The 15,335-nt window shown below is 26.3% G+C and overlaps 1 protein-coding gene across 1 annotated transcript; it reads right to left on the bottom strand.

Moving 5' to 3' along the window:
- Positions 1 to 9,770: 9,770 nt before the first annotated feature.
- LOC126664397 (uncharacterized) lies at positions 9,771 to 10,748 on the bottom strand. Its single transcript, XM_050356768.2, has one exon. It carries the CDS (start codon positions 10,600 to 10,602, stop codon positions 9,958 to 9,960), a length of 645 nt encoding a protein of 214 aa, XP_050212725.1. The 5' UTR covers positions 10,603 to 10,748; the 3' UTR covers positions 9,771 to 9,957.
- Positions 10,749 to 15,335: the final 4,587 nt, after the last annotated feature.

The raw sequence follows: 15,335 nt of genomic DNA, 5'->3' as shown, positions 1-15,335 counted from the left end.
TCCGATATATTTGATACTTCTTAGATACATGTTTGATACATGTTTGATACATATTATATATAATTTGACAGTTCTCTGTCTCTGATATATTTTTGATATATATTCGATCATTTAATCCATTTTTCTTATTTTATATACATCTTTTTTTAAGTTTTATTAGATATAGTTTTATTACATGTTTTGCATATAAACTTTTTATACATATCTGATAAATCTATGATACATAATTTATACATAAAAAATATATTATTTATGTATTGAACACGTGGTCGGTATGTATTAATAATGTATCTGATATATAATTTATAAAATTTTATTTTTAAAAATTATATTATTTATATATTTTTAAAATTTAATAAATTTATTTTTAAATATATTTTAAATATACATGTTTGATACATAATTTATACATGATAGATACAATTTTTAATTATACTTTTAAAGAAACTACTCTGATACATAATTTATACATGATATATATAATTTTTTACTGCATAATTTATAAATAATAGATACATTTTTATTTTTTGAGTTGTATATAATATGTATAAAATATGTATATTTGTTATTTAAAAATATAAATTTATAATATATATATATATATATATATATATATTTAAATGTACATAATAGATACATCAAAAATGCATAATCTATACATGATAGATACATTTTTTAAATATACATCAATAGATATATCTCTGATATATAGTTTATACGTATTTGGTATGTACCAACAATGTATCTATTATTCACAAAATTAATTTTTTAAAATTATATTATTTATGTATTTTTATAATTTTTAAATTTAATATATTTTTAAAATTAAAATTAACATTAGTATTGATATCTAAAATCTAAATATTAAATAAATATATAATAGAAATTCAATATATTATATAAATTTATAGTTAATAAAAAAAATGAACAGGTCTACAATGACCCGTGCATCACGCGCGGGTCATTTTATTTGGTGCACCAACAAAGCTGGTGCACTTGTTAAGGTGGGTCAAATGCTGATGTCAGCATAGCACATGGTGTTGTTGTAATGTTTTCCTTAAATGTGGTGCTAATGAAATGAAAATCAATTTATTTGTAAAGTGTGAAAACAAAAGCCAAATTTATGGTATTTTTGTTACTTTCTCAAAAAGATATTTTAAAAAAAGATTGTATTAGGAATAGTACTTATCTTGAATAAATTGAAAGATGGGCTCGGTCCGGAAGATATAAGCCCGATGCTGAAAGCAAATATTGAAGAATTAAGAGCAAATTACTATGAAATCCCTCATATTTGATATAATTTCTATTTTAGTCTCTCTTGTTTGAAAATTAAATTATATGGCCCCTCACTTTTACTTCTATCAACATTTTAGTTCTTTCATATTTTTAGTGTTAATCAACGAAGTCAAAAAACTTATGGGTAAATTAATTATCAAATATGAGGGACGAAATCGTTAATAAAAATAAAAGTGAAGGGTGAAATTGTTGAGAAAAATAAAAGTGGGGGACCATATAGTTTTGTTAACTTCATTGACTAACATCCAAAATGGACGGAAGGACTAAATCGTTGATAAAAATAAAAATGGGGGGCTATATAGTTCAATTTTCAAACAAGAAGGATTAAACTGTAAATTATGTCAAATGTGAGGAGTGTAATAGTAATTTGTTCAAGAATTAACCACCAATGAGTCAAATATATACCTGGCTACACTTCAACAGTTCAACGGAACTGGGACAAAACCATCCAAGGGTCCAGATTGCGTCCTGATTTTGATTTCAAGCCAGAACTGAAAGATGTTTTATTTTTAGGAAACATTACGATCTTTCTTCCTTTTTCCTCATAACTTTTTACACTTATTATATAGCACATATCTACTTTTTAATAGTTTGATTTTTTTTTCCCTACAGTATTATATTAGTATTTTATCTCAATTCATTTTTAATTTTAAAATCATCTAAAGATTACCTAAAGATCCATATATTAGTATTTTATCTCAATTCATTTTTAATCTATTTTATCTTTTTTCAAGTATAATGTCATCTTAGATCAAAAATCAATCAAATATCAACATCAATACAAATCAACATGTGCACTGTAGCATTATAAAAAATAAAAAATCAACTATCATCAACAAACAAGTCATACTGCAGAAAAAAAAAATACAAGAAAACAACATAACATGATAAAATTACAAATTTTACATAATATAACTCAGAGAAATTTAAAATCATCACAACAGAAAAATAAAAGATGCATAAAATCGTTAATGTAATATTAAAAAACAGTAGACTAAATTTGAATTATTTTTACATAATAACGGTAAAAAAAATCATGGGAAAAAACAGCAAAAAAAGGAAGAAAACGTATAAAAAAAGAAGAACAATAAAAATAACAGACGGCAACGGGCACCTACTCATAAAAAATAAAATAGGTTTTAATATTAATCTTCCTTATCGTACAATTTTGAAAGGCAGATTGATAAAAACATTTGTATGTAATAACATATAAAAGTTCATATAACTCTCTCATTTCTCTATAAAAATAACCCTAACAACTTTTTTCTTTCTTCGTCTATCTTCTATGTATTATTTATCCATTGATATACTTATTTCTTTGTTTATATTTTTTTAATTTTATAAAATATAATAAATAGTCAAATTTTTCATTTCTGTTCTTTATGGATTAAAATTTATCGACAAAATGCTTTATCAAATTCAATTTATCGCAAATCAAAAATTATTACAGTTAACAATTTCATTCAAACTAGTTGTAGTTGCTTCTGCAGCAAGCATTGTCAACAACACAAGCTTCTGCCTTAACAGCTTGTTATCAAAATAATCAATTTTATTGTGCTTTCAACCAATTACAGTCTGATATACAGTGATAGATGGATTGATGATTCAATAAAGATTATTATGATTTGTGCTTCTTCTTATCCAATAGTTTGTTGATACTTGTAATAGGTCTAATGGCTCAGAAAACCACCATCTTTTAGCCCATTTTCAATCCTACCCCGACATTGAAAACTGGTCAATTTTACCCTATTTTGCATTTTTATGTTTCAATTGTACCCTGAAATATTAAACTCACGTCTTTTTTATTTGAAAAAAATTAAAAAACGTTCTCCATGTCTAGCATATATTAATTGTATGTGTTGAAAGTATATTTAGATTTATTTAAATTAATTAAGAATTTAAATTAGTTTTAATTTGATTATGGTTTTTAGTTAGTTTTTCAAAATAAAGACTTTTTTGTACTTTTTTTAAATGGAAATAAATTTTTCAAAATAAAGACTTTTTTTAATGGACTCTTTAAGTTTAGTAAGGAGTTATATTCAAACTATCTCTAATTTTGATAGTACATTAAGACTAGTATGATTGATTTATGAGTAAACGTCCCTAAAGCAAATTGATTGAAAGAAATAATAAGAATATATTACAAAACATGAGTCAGCACACTATGTTTGCATAATGTGGTTTACGTGGATAGCAGGTATGATAAGGTGTTGGTTATAAATTGCCAATTATTTTCTGTTGTTCTGCAAGACGTGACAGTAAGAAAGATTCGGGGTGTTGGATTATAAATGATAGGCTAACAACATCTAGTAATAAAGGGTTAGTGTTTTCGATCTATGCTTCATTAAACGATCAAAATTGATTGGTACTAGTTAGATGTTAAGTTAATCAAAACTCATATGAAAGCAATATTTTAAAGTGTTTGTTTCATCGTTATCTAATAATTATTTTATGTTTTCTGTTTCTCATTAATGTACTTAAAAATTCAAAAATCATTTGCTCAAATAATAATCTATTTCACTATTTTAGTACTAGATTCAATTCTTGTGAATTCGACCTTTACTTATCATTATATTACTTGTTTGCGACAATGTATGCTTGCAATTTCGTGCATCAGCTATTGTTTTTATATCAAAAATCAGATTGCGAATGTTGGAGAAGTTTGATCGGATGTATTTTATTAATATAACATTTGATAATTTATTTTTTATTTTCGTAAATAAATATGTGAATCAGATAGCGTGTATTGCATATACTATCTTTTCTATATCGGGTCATTGAATGTTATTTTCAAATTTGTTTCAATTAAATAAATTTTGTTAAATTAAAAAAAAAATTAATATTATAGTCGATCTTCAACCTCCTAATAGTTCTCCTTCCACCATCTGACGCAATACTGATTTTGTGCTAATGTAAGGCCTCCTTTGGTTGGGGGTAAATAAGTGAAGGAAGTTTTACTTTTCAGAAATAGCAAGATTTGCTTACTTGGTTTAACTTATGTGTCTCATTTTCAGAAAAATTAGGAGTTTGACTGCGCTTTAAGTAGAGAAGTGATTTCCTAACCAAATCCACATAAGTAGAAGTTCCCTAATTAACTTTATATAAATACAATTATATCTCTACATTTAATTAATCTAGTTAGTTATTGAAAATAATATTATTTTTAAATTTAAATTAATTTAAATTAAAATACAACTTTTTCGAAAATTAATAAATAAACCAAGTAAAAAAATACTTATTTTCCTTATATTAATTTCCTCAGCGATTAATTTTTCAGAAAATATACATCCTAAAAGTTATATATTTATGAACCAAGGACATACGTACAATAGCATGTCCATGTGTTTAACAGTTTATATTTTAAGATTATTTGCAATATAAAATCTCATTTATTGTTTAAGTGGAGAGTTAACCCTCCTTTTTCTTTCTTTAAAAATTAAGATACATGAAATAAATACATTTTAATTCTATTTTATGCCCAAAATAATGAATAAACTAAATGTAAATCAATCTCTAATCTTTTTTACACTATAATATCTTTTCAAAAGAGAATATCCAAAACTTTAATTTCATTTAATTTAATGAAATTTTTTATTTAATTTTTTCTCATAAAAATAATGCCAAAGTATTTTTTAAGCTAATATTTTTACAGTCTCAATATTTTTAATTATTTTTATTATCTTATTACTTACTAACATTAAAAAGTATAAAACACCTATTAGTTTAAAAATAAAAAACTATCTAAACAAAAAATACAAACATAGTTTTTAGTTATAGTTTTTAGAAAAGATAATAAAAATAAAAATTAAATAAATAGATTTTTGTTTACAGAATTTGTATCTTGAAAAATCGGTCCAACAATTTTTATTAAATATAGAATCAAACTTTTTTAGTTGAAATATATTTTAAAAAAATTAAATAAACATCATAGAACGCCCGGATTAAAGCTAGTTTCTATATAAAAGAGAACAAAATTAATTAGCAAAGGATGCATTTTAAGACATGTAATATTGGCACCTCAGTTAAAGAAATGCCCAATAATATCTTAGTAAATGTATACTTTCATCTCAAGTAACTGAATTCAACCAGTTTAATTATGCCTACAGGGACCCAATTGAAAGAAAAGTTTACACATTATACATTGAAGAAGTAGTAGTCGGTGTGACCCAAGATATGATATGCAGACAAACCCATTATGACCTAAGATATGATTTATATTTATTAAATTTATTAAGATATAGTGAGATTCTTATAGTGTATATTTTAAATATAATACATGCATTATGTGGTTTCTGATAGTGATCATCACCTACCACACAGGAAGTAAGAAACACGATGATGAAGCATCTAATTATGGAAAATATGTAAGTTGAGAGAAACAACAATAATTGTTATAATTTCTTTATTTATTTATCCCTGAAAAACAAATTTACAAAATATCACTTTCTCTTTATAAATTTGTTTTAGAAAAGACTTGTTATAACTTATATCTATGAGTGGGTTATTGATTCTGCAGTTATCGTACTTTCTCAATTTTACGGTTAGTCACCAAACTTTAAAACGTAATAAATTAGTTATCGAACTTTCTCAATGTTAGTGATTCGGATAGTTTCTTACTGAAATTCAACCAATTTGTTCATGGGTAATAATCAGATTTTCCTATGAAATTTTAAAGATTAAGAGATAAAAAAAGTGATATGATAAAGGAGTATGATGTGTCTTTGGTTTGTATAATATATGTAAATGTGAGAGAGAAAATTAAAGTACAAAATGACTGTCATGTAGGCATAAATTGATTAGATTTCATTAGAAACCTCTTGGAGTCGCTAAAAGTATAATATGAAAACCAATTTGTTAAATATTGAAGTTTGGTAACCAATTTGTAAAAATAAAAAAATATGGTATCCTTCAAAACCAATATCCAACTATATGTCATCACCAAACAAAGCTTGATTTGTTTTTTGTTTTTCTTGCTGCACGCCCCTTTCAATAATAATGAAGAAAATAATTATATTTATTAATATTGCACGTATAATGTTTCATAAGGATTTTTCTTTTCTTTTCTTTTGTCGGGGACTTTTATATTCGAGACCCATATCTGAAATTTAATTACTTCCCAATTTTCTTTTGATTTTTTATTTGTCAAATTATTTGACCCTAGAACGATTCGTATTTAAGGATCTGGAATTAGCAAACAAAATAACCTAAATATATTAATAAAAAGATTGAATCTGAGATAAATAAAAAAATTAAAGATGAAATGTGTCGATTTGTACTAATATGAAAGTAAAGATATCTATCAAGCTCGAAAAATTACCCAAATAAAACCCCGATTTAACCCTCCTCGGCTTTTATTCTATAGGTCATTTATATTTAATTTTACATTACTTAGTCCATGTATAATTATTTTTTTGATTTATTAAATTTTTCAATAGACGAAATTCTCCACGTACCACGAGTTTAAAAGAGACCTCTTAAACAAACAAAAATGGTATAATATATAAACTTTCAAAACATGATTGGTATAATATAGGTATTTTTATATGAATTTTGTTTATAGTTTTACGTAAAATTGTATACCATTAGTATTTAACGTTGAGTGAGTACACGTCAAAAATTTCGTCCATTAAAGGACTTAATAAATAGAAAAATAGTTGTACAGAGTCTAAAGTAAAATTGAATACGAAAATTTTATTGAACAAAATTTGAAAAGTACTGAAACGCTCAAATGGAATGCAACATTGTCAAGATATAATCCAGCTCGCAATAAAATGGAAAAAGATGAGAGTCCGTTTAATTAAATTTTCTGACACTATGAAACATCATCCTGATATATTTTTATCTAAGGTAAAATATTTGTACTGCTCAGCAACCAATATGCGAATTGATGAGAGAAACTCTGTACATCACAAACTCTTTACATATTTTAAAACTGAAATTTTAGATAAAACTGACCTCTTTGTTCTTGATTGCATGTCTCATTTAGACCATCAATCCACCACTATTAAAAAGTAAAATAAAAAATTAAATTAAAATATTAAAATTAGTCAGTGCTCTTTAGCACTGTGGTAATAGCCACAAACATCTTGGTAAGAGTTCTTATGTTCGAGGCTCACTCACTCTTTCTAATTATCAAAAAAATATCAAAATTAAAAATAATAATTAACTTCGAAAAAATGCGGTATAAATTTTAGATTATTATATGTTAAATTAGTTCTGATTAGTTGTGAGATCTTAAAATTTAAAATCAATTGAACTATTACCCAATTGATAAATTTATTATTTTTAAAAAATATGGATGTCTACATATAATTACTTATAATAGAAGCCAACAAATAATGTGTACATAATTTATTCATGTGAGTCATCTGTCTACTTCCATATATGCAAATATGACCTATACCAACTCTTGTTCTTCTAACCCTCTATATGAAGGTCAATCCAGCCAACCATCACAATGTCATTTTGACTTCATTTCTACAATTGTTTTTGTTTTTTGTCATTATGGTTTTTGATACTATAAAATTTTCACTAATTACCTGGATAATATAATCTGTGAACCTTTTGTTTAATAGAAAAATATCAGAAATATCCCAAGTTTCAGTCTTACTGTCTCTTTCGTATTAAAAGTGCCCACATTAAATTTCACAATATATAACAAAAAAGCTAAAGAAAAAAAGAAAATCGATAAATTACACCAGCGATGTTTGAATTTTTATAAATATTTGGTGTCAAATTTTATGTTAATTTATACTAGTATTTCAACTTTTCTAAAATGTATCGTAGTTTTAGTCATTTTTGTTGATCGGACTATTAATAAGATTAAAAATAATTTTTTAATATGCCAATATGATTTAAAATTTTAATTAGATATATATAAATGTATCATTGCACATACAATATATTTTGCTTTTTAATAATGTGACATAGATTTTAATAAAAAGATTTATTTTTGTCTTTTGGAATTACCGGTTACCAAAAAACGAATGAAAATACTTATTTGTATTTATAAAAAAAACTTGTTTGATATATTTTAGAAAGTTGAAAGACTATTATAGAAAAAATGAAAATTAAGACATCAAATTAAATGGCAAATTTGAAAAAGTGGGGATATAATTTTTTTTCGAAAGATAATATTGAAATTTTTCATTGAGACAGAAAAACCCCCTAAGTAAAAAAGAAAAAGGAACTCACATGTACAAACTAGTTGACTAACACCAAAATAACACGAAATAACTAAAACGTTAATAAAAATAAAAAACAATATTATTTAAATTTTCAAATAAAGAAAATAAAAATAAAAATTATGATATATATAAAGATTTGAAAATAATATATTCTAAATATTACTATGGATTAATAAAATATTATAAAAACAACATTTATTACGGAATGGAGTATTATCGCTTAATTTGTAGATAAGGGGGAAATAATTTATGCTACTTCTAACATTAATTAATGAAATAATTGAAAATGACCTCTGTATCAAAGTTGTTTAGCAGAATCTTTCACGTTTAAGGCATTTAATTTGGAGTGAAAGTATAGCTTTGATAAATAATTATTCAATTGACTCTCTGACTTCCCATTGTATTGCAAGCAAAAGGGTACCGAGATTAGCAATAGGAATCTCTGAGCAGTGCACATAATAATACAAAAAATGTAGCTCAACAAGCTACTTTATAATACACCCAAATAATGCAAGGGTCAAATTTGGAAATATAAATTGGAAAAACGCATTATTTGGATTCCTATTCCTGCATTATTATATTTTCTTATTTGTTTTTATATATCACAATTGAATCTCTGAATTTTTAATGTTATAAACATCAGGCTTTCCGTCACGAAAATTAAATACGGGTATTTCACGCAGCGTTAATGCGACTGGAATAAAAAAAACATTTTTATATTAATTTTTTTAAAATTAAATTCATACACTTTTATTTTTATTAAAGCGGAAGTTCTTCAATAAATTGTATTTTAATTTGACTTGACACAATTTCATATTTTTTATGATAGAAAAATTTAATGTCTATAAATTCAAAAAAATATAAAGACTTAAATTATAGTATAATGATCCAATTGAAAAAAATAGTGCAAATATTTAAATATGTGTGTTGCCTATACAAATTAATAGGCTTAATGCTAAATAAGTCAAATTAAGCTGTCCTTGTTTTTCAGTGGTCCAGCTTCTTGATCCCACATGGGGTAATGTAAAGCTTCACTCATCATATTCTCCATTGCCCATCACATGAAATACAGCAAATTTGGTACAATTCACTATGAATAATACAAATTCTTTGGAATTTAACATCCACTATGTAAGTTAAAAACATCAATTTCACTGCTCCTACATACATATACTAGTACTAGAAATATTAGAATTCGATTTGAAACTCACATTCGATTAAATAAGTAAAAAATAATATCCCTAATTTAACAAAGAAAAATCTACATTAAAATTTAGTTTAGCCTAAAAAATAAAAAGATACTACCAAATCTTTTTTATAAACATATTACAATAGATTACTTGTATGTTCTTGGGGACATACAATTCCCTCACACACCAAGGAAAAGAAAATAAGAATCAAGGTTGAAAATGTAAATACCTTTCTATATTTAATTAAGAACATGAACACAAATTAATCCCAGAAGATGATTTGTTTAGCGAGTAGGGCGAGCATTAATGAGATCATAAGATGTTCTGTTTGATCTTGGAATGTAAACTAATGACTCAGAAACAGCGCAAGTTCTTTTACAAGAAGTGTAAAGATTTATGAAACCAAATCTGTCACTAATGCTTCTTGAAACCTTACCACCATTCCATAAATTAGTAGTTGATGATGATTCGTAGATATCATTATCATCCTTTGAACATTCAACAAATGCAGCAAAAAACGGATCGTTCCTTCCGAAATTCTCATCACCGTGCTTCTTATTTCGGATTCCGGTTTCTTCCAAACTCGAACGTTTCGATAATTGAGGTATGGCAGGAGGAGGCAATGGAAGTAGCTTCACTAATTTTGTGTCAGCCTTATTTCTGTGACTTGAACTACATTTCTTTGGAATTCCGGGTAAATGTTCCCAAGAAAACGGAACGCCCGAAAATCGAAGCGGGGTGGCCGGACTAAGCGGGGACTCGTCTGGAAAATTTGAGGATGAACATGATGAGAAAGATGATGACGAAGAAATTGAAGGCGTTCGGCGAGTGGCCGAAGCGTGCTTGGCGGGTTTCAATACGGTGTCACATTCTTTTAGGGCACGGTTACTTGAGGAATCCATTGATTTAGAAGAAGGAAGGAGAGACATTTTAATTTGATATGGCAATTTTATAGACTCTTATTTAACATGCTAGTACTTAATTTCTTGATCTACTTTGCCTCTAAAAATATATAGAAAGATAAGGGAGTGGAAAAAGAAGTGGTAAGGTATGTGTCGTTTAATGTCATTATTTATGGAACAAAGAAGGTTATAAAAAGATATTATGGACAAACAAAACGACCCCACGTTATTGATAGCATATGGTAGGGGAAAGAAAAGGACTTCCAAGGGCATAACCAGGAAACAATAAGTAATAAGGGTGGTGGTGGCCGTGGAGGTGGTGTTGGTGATTTAATATATTTCCAATCAAATTATTGGTTTGGCTCATAAAAAATTATTTTAAAAGAAAATTACAGAAATACATTTTAAATAGTGGTTAGGATCAGCAGGTGGTGGTCTGATCGTCAGCTGCCGAAATTTGAACTAGCGGCGGTGGACAACAATGACATGTGAATTGTTGAAAGATGACTGTTAATTATCGATAAAATACTATTATATTCAAGCCGTAATATCCACCTAAAATCCACTCGATCCACCTATATAAAATAAACTTAATTTTTCAAGAACGGTCAAACCAAATCAAACTGTAAAAAATAAAAAATATAAACAGGTTCTTGGTCTAATTATCAATTTGGCTTACAATAAAATAATCCTTTTAAGCTCTAGATTGACTTAGTAATCAGTAACTTAAAAAATTAAGAAATCACTTTTTAACTCACTTAGATTAACTTCGATAATAAATAAAAGGCTTAATTTCTTAAAAAACCCCCACCTTGCATTTTTTTTTCGTTTATACCCTGACCTTGTAAAAACACCATTTGTACCCAATTTTGAGTTTTTATGTTTCATCTCTACCCAAAAGCATTAAATTGTACTCTTTTCATTTGAAAAAAAGTTTAAAACAATCCTTCATTTTTAACTTATATACGAATTAGATATTAATGTTATTAATAGTACAAAAATACCATCTTTTTCAAAAAATTAAAAATAATAATAATTTTTTTTTAATTTTTTTAAAAATATTTCGATTTTTTTTTAATTTTTTCAACTTTTTAAAAAATATTTCCGACAAAAAAAATTAAAAATAATAATACTTTTTTTTAATTTTTATTATTTTATCAAATTAAAAAAAATTAATTAATTATTTGGATATATTTGATTATTTTTTAAGTTTAAGGATTTATTTGTATATTTTAAAATAGAAAAAAGTATGTTTTAAACTCTTTTCCAAATGAAAAAAGTACAATTTAATGCTTTTGGGTAGAGATGAAACATAAAAACTCAAAATTGGGTACAAATGGTGTTTTTACAAGGTCAGGGTATAAACGAAAAAAAAGTGCAAGGTGGGGGTTTTTTAAGGAATTAAGCCTAAATAAAAAAAACTTGAAAAAGCAAACTTAGTTTTTCATTAAGGCCAAACTAAATCTTTTTTTTTTCCAAGGTAGAGTTAATTATGAAGATTCAACTTACAAGGGATGAAAGTCATATAACAAGGACTTATATATGATCTTTCGAAAAAATTAAACTACAAAATAATAGACGACAATAAGATACAAGCAAAAGAAATCGAAAAACAAAGAAAACTCTAGACATAAATCCCCAAAACTTAACACAACGAAATCGTTGGAAGGGTGTTTCGAAATTTTCTTGCACCGATTTGTCAATCAAACCGCTTGAACCGTTGAAGCCTACTATTTCCGATCGTCGATCTTCATCTTCATTATAACTCTATAGAGATAGATCCATATCCTTTTCATTTCTTAGATCTACAATACTTTGGAGTTAAACTCAAAACAAACACTAAAATTTCTTGTGAATCTAAGAAATATAAACAAAGGAGAGAAAAAGACTTAAACTTTATTGTTAACAAGTAAGAAACAAAACCCAAATCAAGCAAAAACTAGACTTTTATTTTTAGATTTATTGAACTAAACAAGTAGATCTAGAAAAACTAGTAATATGGGCGGGGAGAAGATGATCTTTCCGGCTAGCCGGAAAATCATCCTCTCCCACCCTTAAAAAAATGAAGAGAAATGAAGTTTTTTAAGAGAGAAGTGAGAGCACCAAAATTTTAGAGAGAGAGAAAAGAAAATTTTCCAAAAAAAAAAAAAAAAAAAAAAAGGCCAAACTAAATCAAATTCAAATTATAACCAGCTCCCCTATTACATTCTTTTTCTATTTGTAGATGACTAAGAGCATCTCCAATGGTGCTCTTTATTTTAAAGAGCATCTTTCAATAAATAAAGAGCATCTATAATAATAAAGAGCACAAAAATTAGTTGTCTTCAATAGACTCTCTATTTTTTTATTCATTATAATTTTTTGACTTTTATTTTTTACTTTTCCTCTTTTTTTTAAGAGAAATATGTGGTCATAGATTTATTTTCTTCTCATATCTCGTCATCATCCAATTTTTGAGATCTTCAAATAAAATCAGATCAAATACTTTAAGAGTTTCAAATAAATATGAGAGCTCAAAAAACACAAAAGCCATGAAGGAAACCAGCAAACTGTTCATACAATTTTCTTCAATGAAGAGTTAAATTGGCAAAATTCTTTGGTGTCTGTTTAAAAATTTAGAATGGCATATATATTAACACTCAGTTTAATACAGTTGGTCAACTTTCAACAAGAAACGAATGCTGACAAACTTTATCCAACATGAGAAGATGAATTTAATTGGTGAAGCACTGTCAAATAGTAGTCATAAAATCAATAATACTAAATTATGATCAGTACCACCTAAACAAATCATACAATATCATATAAATTTGCAGAAATTTCTAATAATTTCATAATTTATGGTCAAATTGATATCATAATTAAATATTAAGGTAATCGTCAATATACTCAAATCTTCAAATAAGAACTGGCACAAGTCCCTTTCATAGATTGGCTGGAAACCCACCGTCTATTAAAAATTAGTTAGTCATGATCTTATTACTAAATAAACAGGCAATAATTTAACAGCAGATTTCCATCTCTGATAGATGAAGTTCAAGTTAATTAATGCTAATGAGGAAAGAAACAGAAAGAGTAGAATATGAAGATTGTATTTTGAAAAGAGTAGAATATGAAGATTGTATTTTGAAGACGATGGGAAAAATAGAAAATACAAGAGAATCTTTTATATCGAAAATTAAGGAGGTAGTGGAGATAATTGCCACGTTGAATTTTTGAAAAATAGAGAGTTTGTTTGCCTCTCTACATGTGGAGAGCCAAATTGACTCTTTATTTTTATATTCCAAAATAAAGAGCCCATTGGAGTAGTATTTTATAGTTCTGCTCTTTAGAATGAAGAGTTTTAAACAAATAGAGAGTCCATTGTGGATGCTCTAAAGACTTTAATCTCTTTTGAGCATTAAATGAATAATTTTTTATAAATTGGTTCGAGATTGTTACCGCATTTTATTATCTGTCTTTTAAAGAGATGGGTTACGGATTAAATCGATGGCCTCATTTAATTTCTTTTTATATTCATTTTGTTTTGGAACATCTCAAATATATATATATATATATATATATATATATATATATATATATATATATATATATATATATATATATATATATATATATATATATATATATATAGATTGTGAAACTAATTGAGATGTTCGAATGTGTTGCTTGCGAGAAATTCTTAGATAGACTCGGTCCACCACGTCATCCGTGTACTAAGCCTATCACATAATGACACGTCATTAAAATGATGGCAATCTTGTAATATTACTATTCAAATGTGTAAATAAATAATGAGCGAATTTACAAGATTGCCATCATTTTAATGACGTGTCATTATGTAATAGGCTTAGTCCACGGATGACGTGTTGGACTGAATCTACCTAAAAATTTCTCGTTGCTTAATCTATAGTCTCCACCTTTCATGGGGGGAAAAAGGCAGGGTGATGGTGACGGTGGTAATAAATATCGACCATCTTTCCTATAAGAGTTGTTGAATGATCAGTATCAAAATTCACATGGAGTTAATTAAGCTGTCCCGGTTTCAGATCATTCTTCAATAAGTAATATTTTCTGTGGTTCTAATTTATTTAGTCATCAAAAAAGTTTTCACTACATTTTTGTTTGTGAAGATTGTATAATTATAAAATATAATAAACATATGCTTTTGTTTTTGTTTTTTTCTCTCTCTCATTATAAAAGTGGAGAATTTGTGATGCATTGTCAATAGACGTGCCAGAAGAAAGTCTAAATCATTGAAATAATGCTTTATACCAATTTATATTTACTTGTGCTCATTTATGTTGAGTTAATGCGTTGTTGCATATATAAAAAATTCAGAATTAACCAATGTTAAATATGGAGGAGATTTGGCACAAAAATAAGTTATATTTTTAACCCCTACAGATTTCTCTTATAGTATAAAAAATCTGAAATATTAATTTTTTTAATAATTTTTTGGAAAGATTAGCAAAATACCTAAAAAACTAAAAATATTTGCAAAATTTAACTCATAAACTGAAAGTTTGTAAATGTACCTAAAAAATTTAAATATTTATTTTTTTACTCCGCAGTTTCAAACAGTTGCAAACAGTTTCAAACAGTTGCAAACAGTTTCAAAAAACACAATTTGAAACCGTTTTACAAAACTTTTCGCATACAGTTTGAAATAGAGTTTCAAACGGTTTCAAAAAAAAATACAATTTGAAACTGTTTTATAACCGTTTCAAAAGCAGTTTATAATAGGGTTTCAAACGGTT

This window comes from Mercurialis annua, linkage group LG1-X, assembly GCF_937616625.2.
Source record: "Mercurialis annua linkage group LG1-X, ddMerAnnu1.2, whole genome shotgun sequence".
Lineage (NCBI taxonomy): Eukaryota > Viridiplantae > Streptophyta > Magnoliopsida > Malpighiales > Euphorbiaceae > Mercurialis > Mercurialis annua.
This window is presented reverse-complemented; position numbering and strand designations above follow the sequence as displayed.

Excerpts from the sequence above, each read along its gene's own strand:
- LOC126664397 (XM_050356768.2), bottom strand. The coding sequence starts at position 10,602 with ATGTCTCTCCTTCCTTCTTCTAAATCAATGGATTCCTCAAGTAACCGT.